At 37.5% G+C, this 20,747-nt stretch overlaps 1 protein-coding gene across 4 annotated transcripts in view; it reads right to left on the reverse strand.

Moving 5' to 3' along the window:
- Positions 1-20,747, reverse strand: part of DCTN4 (dynactin subunit 4) — a 64,415-nt gene that overhangs the window by 21,961 nt on the left and 21,707 nt on the right. For 3 of the 4 annotated variants that reach the window (XM_054487832.2, XM_054487830.2, XM_054487833.2), the window contains exons 2-8: positions 19,244-19,314; positions 16,269-16,447; positions 11,096-11,139; positions 2,400-2,507; positions 914-934; positions 434-507; positions 63-175 (exon numbers count right to left, since the gene is read on the reverse strand). In XM_054487832.2, the coding sequence (XP_054343807.1) occupies positions 63-175; positions 434-507; positions 914-934; positions 2,400-2,507; positions 11,096-11,139; positions 16,269-16,447; positions 19,244-19,278 (574 nt within the window). In that variant the 5' untranslated portion in view covers positions 19,279-19,314. The remainder of the gene's footprint in view (positions 1-62; positions 176-433; positions 508-913; positions 935-2,399; positions 2,508-11,095; positions 11,140-16,268; positions 16,448-19,243; positions 19,315-20,747) is intronic. The other variant, XM_054487831.2, reaches the window with a different exon arrangement.

The following is a 20,747-nucleotide window of genomic DNA, read 5'->3' on the forward strand; positions in this document are numbered from 1 at the left end:
TAAATAACAAAAACAGAATTAGATGTAGACTAGAAACAAAGTAGAAGAACACAGAAAATTACCCTCTGTTAAATTTACTGGTCTTGTATAATAGTCTTCAGGTAGAGGTTCCACTTCATCCACAGCCTGAGCTGGCTCAATCTTTATCTCTTTCTGGTCCTCTCCTTCTTTAAGGCTGAAAGATTGAAAAACAAAAACAAAAACAAAAACAAAACAGTAATTTCTCAAGGATCCACCTGATTATCCTCAGTCTATATCAATAATTGAAGTATTCCTCTGTCATAGAATATCTGTATAGCGTAGGTCTTTTCTAAGTACAAGAATCTTCTTTTCCATTGGCAACTGTGTGTGTGTGTTTTTTTTAATCTCATTTATTTGATATTCATTTTGATACCTGCTGTTCTCCTCAAAGTCATTTCATGTCTAAACTTACGAAAGTCCGGCAAGGGTACTGATGGATGCGCCAGCTCGTGGTCGCTGAAGCCTGGTTCCAAGACCATATTTGTCCTAAACAAAGTTCAGAAATTCCTATTAGAAAGTCCATATTTACACACCTTATTTATCAAAAGAAAGAATTTTGGGTAGGATAGCATGAGAAGCTCAGGGAAATAAGCAAAAAAAAAAAAAAAAAAAGCTAATCTAAAGGCTTCTTTTAAAGAAAGCAATTTGTAGCCCCTCATCATTATTCTATTCTTAAAATAATAACAGCACTAAACATGGAGATTGAAACTACATTAATACAGTAAAAATGAACCAAATTTGAGCTTCTGCTAGTAATCTAAAAATATCTAAGCTACGGCTCAGGCAAAAACTATGTGGAGTGTCTAAGATACACAACAGACGTCTTCCTGGAACACCAGTGGTCATCTGCTAACTTCTTCAGGGTCAGCAAGAATCATAAAGGAGAACTTACCACTACATGAATAGTATGTTGCTGTAGAGCCCCAAAATAGCAGCAGGTTGCAACAGAGACAAAAAATGCAGCATAAGATAGAAGCAAACGCATATAGCAGGCAGGTTATATGGGAAAATTGGAAGAATAATTCATCTAATTCAAATTCCACCTCTAAATATAACATACATTGGTGCATATGCTGACTATACCACTGGACTATTCAGAAAAATTCACTTCTTTTTGCAAATGTAGGCGCTTTTCAAGTGTTAACGTTTTTAAATTCTAATCTAGATTTTTTTTTGAGACAGAGTCTCACTCCGTCACCCAGGCTGGAGTGCAGTGGCACTATCTCGGCTCACTGCAACCTCCGCCTCCTGGGTTCAAGCGATTCTCATGCCTCAGCCTCCCAAGTAGCTGAGATCACAGGCGTGCACCACCATGTCCAGCTAATTTTTTGTATTTTTAGTAGAGACAGGGTTTCACCATGTTGGCCAGACTGGTCTTGAAATCCTGACCTCAAGTGATCCTCCCGCCTCAGCCTCCCAAAGTGCTGGGATTACAGGCATGAGCCACCACACCCAGCTTAATCTAGATATTTTTATATGGACTTTACCAACCCTTAGGGTTTCAATGACTTAACTAATTTTCATGTGGATGCAGTATGACAAGTTGCTTAACTAGGTCTCATTTCCTCAAGTGTAAAATGGGGATATGATACTCCACAGGATTTTTGTGAGGATTAAATAAAGTAATACATGTAAAGTGTTTATTTAGCACAGAGCTTGACACATCATTGCCATTCAATAAATGTTATTTATTGAATGTCAATCTGCTGGGCCCCAAGCAAGCACACAGAAAACAAACTGTACTATGAGAGCAAATAAAACTCGGGGCAAAATAACAAAAATTCCAAATCCTAATTTCTTTCTTCTTACTAGCAGTACATAAACTGGTAGAGAATAACTCTCACAAATAATTCTTATCAAAAATTCTACTTGCATATATTACTATTTAACCACACAAGTGCACTATGTAAAAAGTCAGTGTTTTTCATCTTGGAGAAACAGGGGAGGATGTTAAAAAAATTATTATAACTAAAGCTGAGAAACCACTACTGCCAGGATATCAAAGGTGGGCTACAGGGGTAACATGACTGAAATCTACCATTTGCCCACCTCCTTCTTCTCAGACTTTCTGTAATACACAAAAGCTGTACGTAGAGCTCTGCAGCACTTACAAAATTAACAGCTTTTCTGGGGAAATAATCAGAAGATAAAGGGCAGTGATGGAGAAAGAAACACAAATGTCCTTAAAACACAAATAACTCAAACAGAACTAATGATATAGCAAAAGCCTAACTATTGGACTTAAACGTCTATAATTTGAAGAATCCCTCTCTCTGCTATCCACCATTCAGGAATCTAGGACAATGGCCATTTTCTGAAATGATCACTGTTCTTAGGCCCTACACGTCTTGCAAATCATTCTAGTACCAAATTCTCACCGAAAAAGCCAGAGGCATATAGTTTCTACGTCGTGCCAATTTCTTGCGATCTCGCTCAACCTTCTCTTTCTGAGCAAGCTGCTGGTAATATTCAATCAATTTGTTCATCTGTAAGAAAATCACAGACTCAGTACACAAAAAAGCTAACAGAAAACATACCAAATTAATCAACTACACCGACTAGACACATAATAGAGAAGACAAATTATTAAGATGGGCAAGTTTGTCCTTTTTCTTCAAAGAGAATTTTTCTTTGTTATGTGATCTGTTTTCCGAAGTGAAATGGAAAACTGAAGTTCAAGGATGGGAAGAAATGGGCAACGAAAAGGCTTGGAAATTTCTTGCTCTCTAACTTCATTACTTATTTCCCCTCACAACTGCTCTTATTTTTTTTCTGCATGGCCACAGGACCATTTATTTCTAAGAACATGGCATTTTATACTGTATTTTATTCCCCAACTCCATCACACTTTTTAATTTTTAAAATACATTTTAATTATAAAAGCAATATATATTAATCATAAAAAGTTCACACCAGGCTGGGCACGGTGGCTTACGCCTACAATTCCAGCGCTTTGGGAGGCTGAGGTGGGTAGATCACTTGGGGCCAGCAGTTCAAAACCAGCCTGGACAACAGAGTGAGACCTTGCCTCTATAAAAAAAATGCAAAAATTAGCTGGGCATGGTGGTGTATGCCTATAGTCCCAGCTACTCAAGAGGATGAGGTGGCAAAAAAAAATGGTGGATAGGAGGCAGGACTAACTTGCAGCTTCCCCTCAGACAGACAGAACAACATGAAGAGACTCACATTGTGAATTTTTACTCCAAGAACTACTGCAGGAACATACTAGGAAAACTGAAAGAATTCACAGACCCTTTAAAAGAAGTGGCTTGCTGCTGCAAAATCCATGAGACAGCAGAAAAACTGTGAGTGCCCAAAGTGCGAGAGGGGGAAAATCCACCTTCAAACACACATCCTCACTGGAGAACCTAAAAATCCAGATCATGGGAGAAAAATTTAACCTTACCTAGTGCTGAAACAAAATTTAGAGCCAAGTGAAATATAAAAATAGAAGAAGCAACAGCGGGAAGAGCCCTGTAGGCACTCCCAGTTCCCAGGGAAGCCCAGGGAAGTCATTTCTGACTTTAATCTCACAGGGGTCCTTGGGGAGTGCTGCCAGTGGAAATGAGGAAGGACGACTTGGAGACAGAAACTTCCAGGTGAACTTTGTAATAATTTTGACAGAGAGCAAATTTTCCTGGGCAGAATCAAGATGGGGAAGGCACAAAGGGGAAGTACAGATATGAGCACATAAGCCACAGCAGTCGGGAAGGGGTGGGGTCCAAAAGGCTGGCTTGCTTTCTCAGCAGGTAGGCTTGTAGCCTGGGGCAAGATCTTGGCCCTGCAAACCCCATGCTGTTGGTGGGGCATGGTGGGAGTGAGACTGGCCTTGCTGGCTGCATGGGAGCTGGGTGAGGCCTGTCACTGCTGGCTTTCCCCTACTTCCCTGGCCACCTGTATGACACAGCAGAGGCAGCCATAACCCCCCTGGGAACATAACTCCATTGGCCTGAGAACCACACAACTATTCTCCACAGCAGCTGCAGCAAACCCTGCTCAAGGAGAGTCTGAGCTCAGATATGCCCCCACCTGATGGTCTTTCTCTACCTGCCCTGGTAGCCCAAGACAAAAGATTGTAAACTCTTGGGAGCTTTATGGCCCCACCGATCACCTGAGAAACCCAAATACTTATCCAGGCAACCTTAGGGCAAGCTTGTATCCCCACCACACTACTGCAGCTTTCTTGAAAGCACCACCTCCTGGCTGGAGGCCAACCAATTCAAGTCATTACAGCAACTCATAAAAGAACAACCCTGCCCTCAAAAGGAGAAAACAACAGCTAATTCCACCACCTGTAACATCCTGGCTAACCTGAGGTCCTGAGTCTGTTCACGTGACAATTCACTGCTAGCAAAACCAGCATTAAAGAAAACTAGCGTACGAAACCAAACTACAACCAAGGACCCTCACAGAGTCCACTTCACTCCCCTGCTATCTCCACCAGAGCAGGTGCTAGTATCCACAACTGAGAGACCTGAAGACGGATTGCATCACTGGACTCTTTTCAGACACTCCCCAGTACCAGCTCGGAGACTGGTAGCTCTGCTGGGTGGCTAGACCCAGAGCAGCAATAACAATAATTGCAGTTCAGCTCTCAGGAATCACAGGGGGAGAGCACCACATCAAGGAACCATGTCATGGGACAAAATAATCTGAACAGTAGCCCTCAAGCCCCAGATCTTTCCTCTGACATAGTCTACCCAAATGAGAAGGAACCAGAAAAACAATTCTGGTAATATGACAAAACAAGGTTCTTTAACACCCCAAAAAGATTACACTAGTTCACCAACAATGGATCCAAACCAAGAAGAAATCTCTGAATTGTCAGAAAAATAATTTAGAAGGCCAACTATTAAGCTACTCAAAAAGCTACTCAAAGGGGCACCAGAAAGGTGAAAACCAACTTAAGGGAATTAAAAAAAAAAAAAAATACAGGTTATGGGTGAAAAAAATCTTCAGAGAAAGACAGCATAAATAATAAACAATCACAATTTTAGAAATGACAGACACACTTAGACAAGGCTTTTGAATTAACCCAATCTGACAAATACAAAGAAAAAAGAATAATAACAATAATAATAAAAAATAAAGCCTCTAAGAAGTCTGGGATTATATTAAGCTACCAAAACTAAGAACTGGTGTTCCCAAGGAAGAAGAGAAATCTAAAGGTTTGGAAAACTTACTTGAGGAAAGAACAGAAGAAAACTTCCCTGGCCTTGCTAGAGATCTAGACATCCAAATACAAGAAGCTCAGAGAACACCTGAGAAATTCATCGAAAAAAGATCATCACCTAGGCACACAATCATCAGGTTATCTAAAGTCAAGACAAAGGAAAGAATCTTAAGAGTTATGAGGCAAAAACATCAGATAACCTATAAAGGAAAACCTATCAGGTTAACAGCAGATTTCTCAGCGAAACCCTACAAGCTAGAAGGGAGTGGGGTCCTATCTTTAGCCTCCTTAAACAAAACAATTATCAACCAAGAATTCTGTATCCAGCAAAACTAAGCTTCATAAATGAATGAAAGATAAAGTCTTTTTCAGACATACAAATGCTGAGAGAATTTGCCAGTACCAAGCCAGCACTACAAGAGGTGCTAAAAGGAGTTCTAAATCTTGAAACAAAACCTTGAAACACACCAAAATATAACCTCCTTAAAGCATAAGTCTCACAGGGCCTATAAAACAATAACACAAAGAAAAAAAAATCTAAGTATTCAGGCAACAACTAGCACAATGAATAGAATAGTACCTCACATCTCAATACTAATGTTAAATTGTAAATGGCCTAAATGTTTCACTTAAAAAATATAGAATTACAGAATGGATAACAATTTATCAACCAAGTATCTGCTGTCTTCAAGAGACTCACCTAACACCTAAGGACTCACATAAACTTAAGGTAAAGGGGTAAAAAAAGATATTCCATGCAAATGGGCACCAAAAGTGAGCAGGAGTAGCTATTCTTGTATCAGACAAAACAGACTTTAAAGCAACAACAGTTAAAAAAGACTAAGTGGGACATTATATAATGATAAAAGGACTAGTCCAACAGGAAATATCACAATCCTAAATATATATGCACCTAACACTGGAGCTCCAAAATTTATAAAACAATTACTACTACCTAAGAAATGAGGTAGAAAGCAACACAATAGTAGTGGGGGACTTCAACACTCCACTGACAGCACCAGACAGGTCATCAAGATAGACGGTCAACAAAGAAACAATGGACTTATATTATACTCTAGAACAAACGGACTTAACAGATATTTACAGATCATTCTACCCAACAACTGCAGAAGACACATTCTATTCATTAGCACATAGAATATTCTCTAAGATAGAACATATGATAGGCCACAAAACATGTCTCAATACATTTAAGAAAACTGAAATTATATGAAGTACTCTCTCAGACAGCAGTGGAATAAAATGGAAAATCACCTACAAAAGTAACTCTCGAAACGATGCAAACTGCATGGAAATTAAATAATCTCCTTCTGAATGATCACTGGGTCAACAATGAAATCAGGATGGAAATTTAAAAACTCTCTGATCTGCATGATAATAGTGAGAAACAACCTATCAAAAGCTCTGGGATACAGCAAAAGCAGTGCTAAGAAGAAAGTTCACAGCATTAAACACCTACATCAAAAAGTCTAAAAGAGCAGAGCAGACAATCTAGGGTCATACCTTAAGGAACCAGAGAAACAAGAACAAACCAAACCCAAACCCAGCAGAAGAAAAGAAATAACAAAGATGAGAGCAGAACTAAATGAAACTGAAACAAAAGAAACAATACAAAAGATGAATGAAACGAAAAGCTGGCTCTTTGAAAAGATAAACCAAATTGACAGAATGTTAGTGAGATTAACCAAGAAAAGATGAGAGAAGATCCAAATAAGCTCAATTAGAAATGAAATAGGAGATATTACAACTGATACCACAGAAACAGAAAAGATCATTCAGGGCTACTATGAACACTTTTATGCACACAAACTTGAAAACCTAGAGGAGATGGATAAATTCCTGGAAATATACAACCCTCCTAGATTAAACCAGGAAGAAATAGGAACTCTGAACAGACCAGTAACAAGCAGTGAGACTGAAATGGTAATTTAAAAAAATTGTCAACAAAAAAAAGTCTAGGACCAGATGGATTCACAGCTGAATTCTATCAGACATTCAAAGAATAATCTGTACCAATCCTACTGAAACTATTCCCAAAGATAAAGAGGGAAACCTCCCTAAATCATTCTATGAATCTAGCATTGCCCTTATACCAAAACCAGGAAGGGACACAACAAAACAAGAAAACTACAGACAGATATCCCTGATGAACATGGATGCAAAAATCCTTAACAAAATACTAGTTAACTGGATCCAACAGCATATCATAAAGATAATACACCATGATCAAGTGGTTTAATACCAGGGATGCAGGGATGGTTTAACATACTCAAGTCAATAAACCTAATACACCACGTAAACAGAATTAAAAACAAAAATCGCAGGATCATCTCAATAGACAGAGAAAAAGCATTTGACAAAATCCAGGACCCTTTATGAGCAAAACCCTTAGCAAAATCAGCATAGAAGGAACATACCTTAAATAAAAGCCATCTATGACAAACACAGAGCCAACATTATACTGAACAGGGAAAAGTTGAAAACATTCCCGCTGAGAACTGGAACAAGACAACACAGTACTGGAAGTCCTAGCCAGAGCAATCAGACAAGGAAAGAAATAAAGGGCATCCAAATCAGCAAAGAGGAAATCAAACTGTTGCTGTTTGCCGATGATATGATCATATGCCTAGAAAACCCTAGAGACTTATCCAAAAAGCTCCTAGATCTGATCAATGAATTCAATAAAAGGTTGGGCGCAGTGGCTCATGCCTGTAACCCCAACACTTTGGGAGGCCAAGATGGGCAGATCACTTGAGGTCAGGAGTTCAAGACCAGCCTGGCCAACATGGTAAAACCCCGTCTGCACTAAAAATATGCGTGGTAGCGGGCGCCTGTAATTCCAGCTACTCAGGAGGCTGAGGTAGGAGAATCGCTGGAACTTGAGAGGCAGAAGTTGCAGTGAGCCGAGTTTGCACCACTGCACTCCAGTCTGGCTGACAGAGCAAGACTTCATCTCAAAAAAAAAAAAAGTTTTGAATTGAGTAAAGTTTCAGGATATGAAATCAATGTACAGAAATCAGTAGCACTGCTATACACCAACAGTGACCAAGCTGAGAATCAAATCAAGAACTCAATCCTGTTTACAATAGCCGCAAAACCCCACCCAAAAAACAAAAACAAAAACAAAAACGCTTAGGAATATACGTAGCCAAGGAGGTGAAAGACCTCTACAAGAAAAACTACAAAACACTGTTGAAAGAAATCACAGATAACACAAACAAATGGAAACATATCCCATGCTCATGGATGGGTAGAATAAATACTGTGAAAATGACCATACTGCCAAAGCAATCTGCAAATTCAATGCAATTCCCACCAAAATACCATCATCATTCTTCACAGAACTGGTAAAAACAATCCTAAAATTCACATGGAACCAAAAAAGAGCCTACATAGCCAAAGCAAGACTAAGCAAAAAGAACAACTCTGGAGGCATCACATTACTCGACTTCAAACTATATATAAGACTATAGTCACCAATGCAGCATGGTACTGGTATAAAAATAGGCACACAGATCAATGAAACAGAATAGAGAACCCAAAAATAAACCAAATACTTATAGCCAACTGATCTTTGACAAAGCAAACAAAAACATAAACTGGGGAAAGGACATCCTATTCAACAAATGGTGCTGGGATAATTGGCAAGCTAAATGTAGAAGAATGAAACTGGATCCTCGTCTCTCACCTTATACAAAAATCAACTCAAGATGTATCAAAGACTTAAATCTAAGACCTGAAACCATAAAAATTCTAGAAGATAACATGAGCAAAATCCTTCTGGACATTAGCTTAGGCAAAGACTTCATTACCAAGAACGCAAAAGCAAATGCAACAAAAACAAAAATAAATGGAACTTAAACTAAAAAGCTTCTGCACAGCAAATGAAATAATCAGCAGAGTAAAAAGACAACCCATAGAGTGGGAGAAAATCTTTGCAAACTATGCATCCAACAAAGGACTAATATCTCAAGTCTACAAGACACTCAAACAAATCAGCAAGAAAAAAACAAATAGTCCCATCAAAAAGTAGGCAGAAGACATGAATAGACATTTCTCAAAGATAAATATACAAATGGCCAACAAATATATAAAAAAAAAATGGTCAACATCACTAATGATCAAGGAAATGAAGATCTAAACCACTCCTGCAAGAATGGCCTTAATTAAAAAATAAAAAAAGTAATAGATGCTGGCATGGATCTGGTGAAAAGGGGACAATTTTACACTGTAGGTGAGAATGTAAACTAGTACACCACTATGGAAACAGTATGGAGATTCCTTAAAGAACCATTTGATCCAATAATCCTACTACTGGGTATCTACTCAGAGGAAAAGAAGTCATTACATGAAAAAGACACTTGGCCGCACGTTTATAGCAGCACAATTCACCACTGCAAAAATAGGAAACCGGTCCAAATGTCCATCAATCAACCAGTGGATAAAGAATATGTGGTAGGTATACACCATGGAATACTACTCAGCCATAAAAAGTAGTGAAATAATGGCATTTGCAGCAACCTGTATAGTGTTGGAGACCATTATTCTAAGTGAAGTAACTCAGGAATGGAAAACCAAACATCATACATTCTCACTCATAAGAGGGAGCTAAGCTATGAGGATGCAAAGGCATAAGAATGATACAGTGGACTTTGGGGACTCAGGGGGAAAGTTGGGAAGGGGGTGAGGATAAAATACTACACATTAGGTACAGTGTACACTGCTCAGGTGATAGGTACACCAAAATCTCAGAAATCACCACTGAATAATTCATCCATGTAAGCAAACACCACGTGTTCCCCAAAAACCTTTTTTTTTTTAAAAAAATGGCTGAGGTGGGAGGATTGCTTCAGCCTGGGAGGTTGAAGCTGCAGTGAGCTGTGATCATGCAACTGCATGCCAGCCTGGGTGACAGAGTGAGATCCTGTCTCAAAAAAAAAATAGTTCAAACACTATACAAATGAAAAGAATAAAAAGCAAAACTTCTCTTTTATCCCTTATGCCCAAGTTGATTTTTCTACTCATTAGAGGTATCAACTATTACTGGTTTAGATATCTTTCTTACTCAGAGAAACAAATATATTATATTTTGCATATATTTTAAAATACTTGTGTGTAGATGTATAACTTTGATGTGTATAAAAATAAATACTTATTCCTGGTCTCAAGCAATCCTCCTGCCTTAGCTTCCTGAGTAACGGGGATTACAGCCATGAGCCACTCTGTTTGTCTCTACCGCATTCTTTTTCTTTTTTTGAGACACAGCCTTGCTCTATTGCCTAGGATGGAGCGTGGTGGTACGATCATAGCTCAATGCAGACTTGAAAACCTAGGCTCAAGCAATCCCCCCACCTCAGCCTCCTGAGTTGCTGGGACTATAGGCATGCACCACCACACTCAGCTAAATTTTTAATTTTTTTGTAGAGATGGGGTTTCATATATTGCCTAGGCTGGTCTTGAACTCCTGGGCTCAAGCAATCCTCCTGCCTCAGCCTCCCAAAGTATTGGGATTACAGGCATGAGCCACCACACCTGGCTGTTTATGATATTTCTAAGAGTATCTGAGAACAAATGGAACCTTAACTCACTGGTGGGTGTGTGAAGAAAAAACAAAAACTTGGCTCCTTTTCCTGATGCACAATTCAAATACAGAACTAAAGCTACACCTAGGATTCTCCATTATCTTAAGTCATCTGGAAAAAAGTGACAGTGTATTTCAATGTCTTACAATGAGGAGCACTGTCTATGTGCAACAGATACAAAAAGACATATTATGGACTTATAAACACAGGTCATATCTACTGATAAAATGCAAGGTCTTCAGTCTTTCACTCAATTTTGTCCGATTTCATCCGCTCTCTCCGATGACCCTTTACTTACCCGTTGTGTGTGAGGATTTTCAGGTTCCTGCCAACCGCCACTAGCTACAAAATAAAAGAATATTAAACAAGACTTTCATAATGTGATAATTTTATTTTCGTAAAACAAGTCTTCTGTAGGCCATAAAAAGAAACTTAAAACGTAAGTTATATAGACCATTCTGGTCTATATAACTATAGACTATAATGGTCAGAACAAAATTTTAAGAGAACATCTAATGATGGTGATAACAATCACCAATGCACAGCCACTGTGCCAGGTACTTGAAATGTATTACATTTCCTTTTATTCTCATAACAACCCTCTGAGGTAAGGACTCTTATTAGTCTCATTTCATATATGAGGAAACTGAGGCTCAGAGATGTTAAATAACTTGCTCAAAGTCACACGGAGAGTAAGTGGTAAAGCCAGGATTCAAACTCAGTCTGACTCCGGAGACTTTGCCCTTATCTGTGCATTTTCTAAGTTCTATGACCTTGGCTTAGAGAAGAATTTCTTACCTAAGAAGCACACAGCATAAATCACAAAGGAAAAGATTACTCAAGAAAACTGAAAGTACTGAAAGTAAAACTATAATGAATACTTTCAACAAACGGTGCTGCAACAATGGAATATCCACTATCAAAAACAAAACAAAAACCTCAAAAACCAAAAACCAAAAGGACCCTTACTTCACAACATTTACCTTGAAAAGAGCAAGACTTAAATGTAAGTGTTAAAACTACAGCACTTCTAGAGGAAAACATGGGTAGATCTTAGTGACACTGGGTTAGGCTAAAGTTTTTTTAATAGGACACAAAAAGCACAAACTATAAAATAAAAAAATTGGTAAATTAGACTTCACTGAAATTAGAAACTTGAGTTCTTCAACACACACTGCTGAGAAAAGGAAAAGGCAAGGCACAGACTGGGAGTAAATATTTGCAAAACATATATTCAACAATGGACTTGTATCCAGAATATAGAACTCTTATAACTCAGTTTAAAAAACCAAATCAAAACAAACCAACAACAACAAAACCCAGTTAAAAAGTAGGGAAAAGATTTGTACAGACAGTTCACCAAAGATATATGGCTGGTAAACAAACCAATGAGAAAATGTAAATTAAAACCACAGTGAAGTACTGCTGTACATGTGCTAGAATGGCTAAAGTGGGGAAGACTGACAATATGGCAAGGGTTGTCAAGGGATTGGAACTCTCCTAATTTGCTGGTGAGGATCCAAAATTGTTCAGTCATTTTGGAAAACAGTTTGGCATTGGCCAGGTGCAGTGGCTCATGCTTTTAATCCCAGCACTTTGGGAGGCTGAGGCAGGAGAATTGCTAGAGTCCAGGAGTTGGAGACCAGCCTGGGTAACATGGAGAAACCCCATCTCTAAAAAATAAAAAAATAAATAGTTTGGCAGCTTCTAGACAAATTAAACATACACTTATCCTATGACCTAATAATTTCACTCTTTGGCACTTAAGAAAAATGAAAACATATATTCACACAAAGACTTATAGGCAAATGTTCATAGCACCTTTATTCATATAAGCCAAAACCCAAAAACAATCCAAATGTTCATCAAGTGGAGAATGAATAAACAAACATGTTCATACAACAGAATACTACTCAACAACAAGAATAATATAAAGAAACACAGATGAACCTCAATAGCATTATGCTAAATAAAAGAAGACAGACAGGAAAGACTGTAATGTAAGACTCCAATTATATACACTTCTAGAAAAGGCAAAATTCTAGTGATAGAAAGCATATCAGTCTAGTCAGGGGCCAGGAGATTGGGGGAAGAAACTGACTGCAATGGGGCATGAGGATTCTCTAGGGGGACAGAAATGTTGTATATCATGATTATGGTGGTGGCTATGTGATTACACACTTGTCAAACATCACAGAATTCTACATTTAAAATTGGTAAGCTTTATTATATATAAATTATATCTTGGTAAAGCTAACCAAATAAAGGGAAAAATAAAAGTATAATGAGATACCATTTCACAACCATCAGTCTGGAAAAATTTTAGAGTCCAAAAGTACTAAGAGCTTGTCCAGGTAGTTTACTCTTACATTTTACTACTAGAAGCAAAGACTGCTAAATCATTTTGGAGTGCTAAGGATGTACATAACTTATGACTGGCAATTTTACTTCTAGGTATATAGAAAAGTCCTTACACTTGTGCCTTAGGAAACACATACAAGATTGCTTCCAGCAGCTATGTTTTTTCAAAAGCGAAGAAAATGAAAACAACCTAAATGTTCATTAAGAGAAGATGGAATAAGTAAACTGTGGTAAGTCATACAGGAATCAACTGTGTATCAGAAACACAATGTTGATAGAGTAAAGTTGTAGCAGGATATACACAGTATGTTTCCATTTGCTTAAAACTGAAAAATGTTATTTGTTTGTGGCTGCTACATATGTGGAGAAGTATAAAGACATGCATGGATGCTAATAAACACTGAATTCAGGATTGTGATTATTATCTCTAGCCGGCAGAGAGGAAGATAGATAAAGTAGGGGGAGGGCTTAAACTGTTTTGGCTGTTTCATTTCTTAAATTGAGTGATAAGTACATGAATATACATATTTCATATAAAATCACTTTTTTCAAAACAAAAAGGACTCAATTACCTTGCTGAAGGTGACACTGTATCCTCTTGCAAGAAATGGCAGAAATAACATTTTAGTATAATATTAATATTTTAGAAGTTGCCTCACTTAAGGCAATCATGAAAAATAATTATGTTTCAGCTGTAATATTTTTAAACGTCTGAATATTTTATCTAATTGCTTCTTTTGAACTGGTAATTTATTCTAAATAGCAATTTGGGAGACATAATAATCTCATTGTAAGTTTTTCTCTGTACATTACAGACAAGTACTTATAAATAAACAAATAGTTCTAACTTAAGTGGTTTCAGGGCTTCTGAGATACCAATGACATCATGGAGGAAATGAAATTATCTGTACTCTTTAAGAGCTCCTGGTATTCAATTATCCTTGTTGAGATACCCTAGAGGAGATACAGTTCTAGAAGCCAGCGTAAGTTTATAGTTCTGAAATATAAATTCTCCAATCTTCATGACTCATAATCCAAAAAGCATAAAACACTCACTAACAGAGTAACAAACCGAGAAATCTACTTGGATTTCTGGGCTGTTTCTTTTACTTGATAAAAAGACACAAAATACAAACATGAAAAAACAATACTTTAGTTCACTGAGGCCTACATTATGCCACTTTGAGGTTGCTTTTTAACATTTAACTTACTTTCTTTATTTATTTCCTATACTGACACTAAAACATATACACATAAATACTTACTGGCAATTTTCAAAGATGTTACAGAATCTTTCTATTTTCAGTCACACTTCAGGCAAACAGCTACCCACCAATGAGCATTTTTAAGGAACTAAGATATACTTATTTAACTTTCTGTTTTTGAAAAGAGTATGTATTTTATTAACTCAATGTACAAAGTCAGAAAAACCATCAACAGCTCAAAGCATTCTAAACCAAAGAGCAAATTCAATAGAATCAAGGATTAACTTTTTAAGAACATAGTTGAATCTAAAGAACTTCACCCATATTTACTTCCAAACTGTGTAAGAATCTATAGAAAGGTTTTAGCCAGTCTGCTTCATTTTAGTTATGTCAAATGACATATAATGAGTTTGTTATGAGCTTCCTCATTTATTAGTCAATAAGCTGTACTTTTTATGAAAATCCCAAAATGAGAATTTTTACAAGTTTAAAATGTTTTTAGAAAATTAAACAATGAAACCTCAGGAAAAAAAGGGAGTTAGTGATGCTACTACTTATATAAAGCATAAATAGCAACTCAAGATTTTATTAATTTTTTTAAACTTTGGATCACTTAAATCAAAAGCAACTCAAGATTTCGAACTGACTGTACAGAGAATGTTTCCACTCTCTGATGTTAACCATGAAATACAGAATTTGTAAAAATAAAGTTTCGTGATAAAATTAAGTGCAATCTGTTCTAAAACACTCAAACACTCAAATGATGGAGGTATATAATGCCTTAGGTGGTCTTAAATCCAAACATACACAATTTTTCTCTTTCACTGATAAACATTTTATATATATACGTAAAAGTTTTTGAGCACATGTTTGAATGCTCCAGGACAGACATTTGGACATTGAATTACTGGGCAGAAGGATATAAGCAATTTAAAATTTTAATAAATGTTTTAAAATTGGTCTCCAAGATAGACTACCATAGTGTATGAGACAACTATTCTCCTATGTTCTAGCCAACACTTGATACAACCAGATTAAACATGTTGTACCAAATAGAAGGAAGTTTTAATTTGCATTTACATGATTACTAGGGAAGTTGAATACATCTTTTTGCATATTCATTGACCATTTTTATTTCTACTATGAGAATTGCTGCTCATATCCTTTGCCTGTTTTTCTACTAAGTCTTTTTTTTATTGACTTACAAGGGTTCCTCATTTCTGAGTATTCATCTTTAGCCTGTTATATAAGACCCAACTATTTTTCTTAGTTTGTCATTTTTATCTCTTAGTTTTTTTTTTCTTTTTTTTGAGACAGAGTCTTGCTCTGTCACCAGGCTGGAGTGCAGAGGCCCGATCTCGGCTCACCGCAAGCTCCGCCTCCCAGGTTCACGCCATTCTCCTGCCTCAGCCTCCCGAGTAGCTGGGACTACAGGTGCCCCCCACCATGCCCGGCTAATTTTTGCATTTTTTTAGTAGAGACGGGGTTTCACCTTGTTAGCCAGGATGGTCTCGATCTCCTGACCTTGTGATCTGCCCGCCTCAGCCTCCCAAAGTGCTGGAATTACAGGTGTGAGCCACCGTGCCCGGCCTTATCCTTTAGTTTTATCCATGATGTCTTAACATGAATGTTTATTTTTCATGAAGAGCATTAATATTTTGATTCCAAGAAAGTACCAGATTTATAAAAGCTATTTTATCAAGTCTAAGAAAACTAAATATTATCCAATCTCAGATAAAACACTAAGGCCTACAAATGTGAAAATATGTGAACACAGAAGAGTTAATGACAAAATATTCTGAATTTAGCTCCTATCGCCCCAACGGGTTACAGAAATAATAATCTATGGGCAATTATAGCACTGTCAATTGCACAAAATTTCATGTTGAAGTCCATCTCACTCACCTACAGATTTGTCTGCCATGCCCACATCTCTAGATGTCCAGCGACAAAATCCACATGCCAGGTAATAGGCTTTCTTCATGGTGGTCTTGGCTGGGTCATCTGGAAGCTGGGTGGAGATGCTCGTGGCCCGGGTAGAGAGGGTGTGCATGCAGCCAGGACAGTCAAAGCAATTGGCACATCTGTGACATGACAAACACAACCATTCATTCAACAAATATTTATCAAGCACCTACTACGTGCCAGACATGGTTCCAGGAGTTAGGAATTCAAGAGAGAACAAATATAAGGACAAGTGTCTCTCAAGAAAAAACAATAACATTCTGCAGGCCTCTTACCAACTTTGTTTTAACAGTTCAAAAGTACTATAGGTTCATTAGTTTTAAAAAATATGCAGTTATCACCAAAGTAAGAATTGGAGCCCAACCCAATCCTACTCCACAGAGAGAATCATTGTTAACAGATGGAGTTTACGATTCCAGACTCTTTTTATGCTCATATTGATCACAAAGATTTCTGAGGAAAAGAGAAATGTCACAGCTTATGCCTTTAGAGAGGACAGACCAATTGTGCCATAGAAAACTTAAGAGTCAACAATACAAGAAGCTGTGAAACTCGATTTGGAAAATAACCAACTGCTGTGCTAGAGAGCTGAAACAGAAAGCAAACAATGCTATCAAACTGGAATGGTTCAGAAGCAGCATATTTTCAGGGCTTTCTGTTCTCTCCTTAAATGCTACTTTTCCTAGTGCTCAGCCAACATTTCTCCTTTAGGAGGTCCCTATGTCTTCTTGCTTTTAACTCTCCCACCAGCACAGATTATTAAGATTTCACCTGCAGTCCTGTACCTGCCTTGAAGCTCTGTTCTATAATATAACTTGCATTCTCTGTTATAGTCTGCCATCTGGATACTATCAAAAGAAGATAATAATAGTATTCACCTTACAAGGAAGCTTTGAGGATTAAATGATAAAAATTAATTTGTGGAAAGCATACAAAACAATATCTGGTTATCAGGGGTTACTTCTTAGGGCAGGAAAGATAAATAGTGGTTCACATCCATCAAGGGATGGGGGTATGGCTAACAGCAAAAGGATTTTCACTTCAAGCTAAAAACTAAACACCATCCAGTAGCAATGAGCAAGCCTAGCAGCCATACCTTAGTTTCTGAGACTATTCTCCAATAAAGTGAACCAAGGCTCCTTGGAGAAACAACTGTAAGACTGACACAGAAAATATACAAGATGAGGCTGGGCACAGCAGCTCACGCTTATAATCCCAGCACTTTGGGCCAAGGCAGGTGAAGTGCTTGAGCCAGGAGTTCAAGACCAGCCTGGGCAACGTGGCAAAAGCCTGTCTCTCCAAAAAAATACAAAAATTATCCAGGTGTGGTAGTATGTGCCTGTAGTCTCAGCTACTCAGGAGGCTGAGGTGGAAGGACTGCTTGAGCCTGGGAGGTTGAGGTTGCAGTGAGCCAAGATTGCACCACTGCACTTCAACCTAGGCGCCAAAGTGAGACCCTGTCTCAAAAAAAAAATACACACACACACAAAACACACACACAAGATGAGTCTGGAGTATCTTGTAGTACCGGTAAGAAAATGATCACAGTAATGAACAGAGAACTCTCTCCTGCCCCTAATGATGGGGGTATGTCAAAGGGATCTAGGAGTCAACTGAAAGAGTTCCCAATGGCCAAAGCTGAAATAATCTGAGCAAAATAAATAAAGTCGTATTGGATTACAACCCAAAGTATAAAATAAATATTCATGATCCCACTGTCCTATAAGTAAGTGATTTAAAAAATAAATAAACAAGCAGAGAAGAGACAGATCTTCCATGCAAAAGAATTCCAAATCCAAATAATTTATGCAGATAGTCCTCAAGGACAGGGGAGCATAATTCTCTAGTCTTTAAGTATGGGCTGTGACAGTGATTTTCCTTCCAAAGAGTAGAGTACAAAAAAAGAAGGAAAAGCAGTAACTTTACAGTGGAGAAACCTGACAAACACTAGCTCAAGCCAGATAATCAAGGTTAACACCAACAGTGACAAGTCATAAGTATTTACCCTTGATATGATGTAATCAAAGATGGCACTTTACCTCTGTGGTTCTCCTCCCCAAAATACATTCCCCTAGTCTGATAAGAAAAAAACATCATGCAAATCCTAATGGAATGACATTCTATAAAATACCTCACCAGTACTCCTCAATACTTTTGAGGTCATCAAAACCAAGGAAATTTTAAGAAACTATCACACCCAAGAGGAGCCTAGAGAGACATAACTATAAATATAATGTGATATCCTGAAAAGAATCCTGGAAAAAAAGGAGACTAGGGAAAAACTAAGGAAATCTGAATAAAATGTAGTGTATTGGTTCATTAATTGTAACAAATATACCACACTAATGTAAAATGTTAACAATAGGGGATACTGGATGTGAGGTAAATGAGAACTCTCCATACTGTCTTCACCATAATTCTGAAGTATAAAACTGTTCTAAAGTAGAAAATCTATTTCAAAAATCAAAGGGAATTTCATCTTTGGCAATGGTGATGCTTTAAAATGAAAAAGAGCTGGTTAAAAAAGTTAATTTCATGTGTCTTTTTTTTTTTTTTTTTTGAGACAAAGACTTGCTCTGTTGCCCAGGCTGGAGTGCAGTGGCACGATCTTGGCTCACTGCAACGTCTGCCTCCCAGGTTCAAGCAATTCTCCTGCCTCAGCCTCCCAAGTAGCTGGGACTACAGGCGCGTGCCACCACGCCTAGCTAATTTTTTGTATTTTTAGTAGAGATGGGGTTTCACCGTGTTAGCCAGGATGGTATCGACCTCTTGACCTCGTGATCCCTGCCTCAGCCTCCCAAAGTGCTGGGATTACAGGTGTGAGCCACCATGCCTGGCCCATGTGTCTTTTTAACCAGCTATTTTAGAGAACAGTCAAGGAAAACAGGAAAAAAAAATATCAATCCAGGTCTTACCTATTCTTTTTTAGTTTGGCTTCAGCCGACGGCATATTTTCTAAACAACTGGGACAATAATGGGAGTCCACCTAGGAGGAAACAAGAAAGAAAAAAAAAATCAGAGGAGAACTCAGTTTAACTTGTGTATATGTCTTGTCAAATAGTGAATTTTAAAATATGTTATACTGTAGCAGAAGGTAGACTGTTTTCAGCTTAGGGTTTATTCTTCTTCAATCACCTGTTTTTTTTGTGTGTGTGTTTTTTTTTTTTTCTCCTTCTGGATTTAAAAAATCCTTCTATTTTTCTGATCTTTCCTATTCTGTCATCAGGGTTTTATGTGTTAAAAGTTGTTTATTTAACAATCTACAACTTCCAATTGAACTCCATAGAATTCTATGATTAATAAAGAGATTAATAAAATAATCCAATTTGTAACGTTGTGATAAAATATCCTCCTGTCCAGGCTAGCTTTATATGACTATAAAACTTGACCATACTTTAACTGTTGAAGGAAATTTTTTTAAAGATTTCTCATTATTGAAGTAATACAGGTTGACTGAAGGAAAGCATAAATATTTACATAGTCAGCTATAGCCAACCAATTAGAGATTTTTAAACAAATTAATGGGACAGTCTTATTGTACTTAAAAAACTGGAGTCTAAAATTTAAGTTCATTTTATGTTTTAAAAGTCTGAATAATTATTTTCTTTAATGTAGGTCCTATTTGACAATTATAGAACTCTAGTCACCTGCAAATGAAAAGACAATCACTGGAACATAAATACTACGACACAAACTGGCTTTTTTCATCATCTGCTATAAACAGGTCAATTTGAAAAGATTAATAAAGTTGTTGCTCAAATAATCTCCAGGAACATAAAATACAGTATTGCTAACTAACATCTGCACTGACTCATCAAAAAAGGCAAAATATAAGTCATTCCTTTTTGCCCCCTTTCCAAATTCTGCTTGTCCGTTCATGTGCAGCTCCAGACCCAGATTCTCCATTAGAACTTCACTGCCTGCTCCAGCCCTCAGAGCTTCATCTTTCCCTAAACTCTAATGGCCTCCATATCACAGGTACACATCAGGCTGTAAAAGATGCTGTCACAGACTGGTTGTCCTAATTGAAGAGAGTCTTAGAGACAGATCATGGAGACTGAGCACTCTATTCACCACAGGAGAATATGATCCAATAAATTCTGGAGGTGGAGCTGGAATAGGGAATCATCAAGGAGATACACATAAGGAAAGTGCTAATGGAGATGAGAAGAAAAATCGATGCCATATTTTTAATATATACGATTTTTCTTGCATTATTTAATTGCTTTTCTTGACTATTCCTATTATGAAAAGTATCTTCAATAAAATAATAGTTATTAATAACACATAAAATGGCTTATAGTATGTGTTTTCATATGCATTCAACAGTCCCGGGATCTTCAGTAAAAAACACTCTTGAGTTAGGCTGTTTAGATTCAAATCCACGTCCTCCCTCCCACCCCCAAATTACTGGCTGTG

This window comes from Pongo pygmaeus, chromosome 4 (assembly GCF_028885625.2).
Source record: "Pongo pygmaeus isolate AG05252 chromosome 4, NHGRI_mPonPyg2-v2.0_pri, whole genome shotgun sequence".
NCBI classification, from domain to species: Eukaryota; Metazoa; Chordata; class Mammalia; order Primates; family Hominidae; genus Pongo; species Pongo pygmaeus.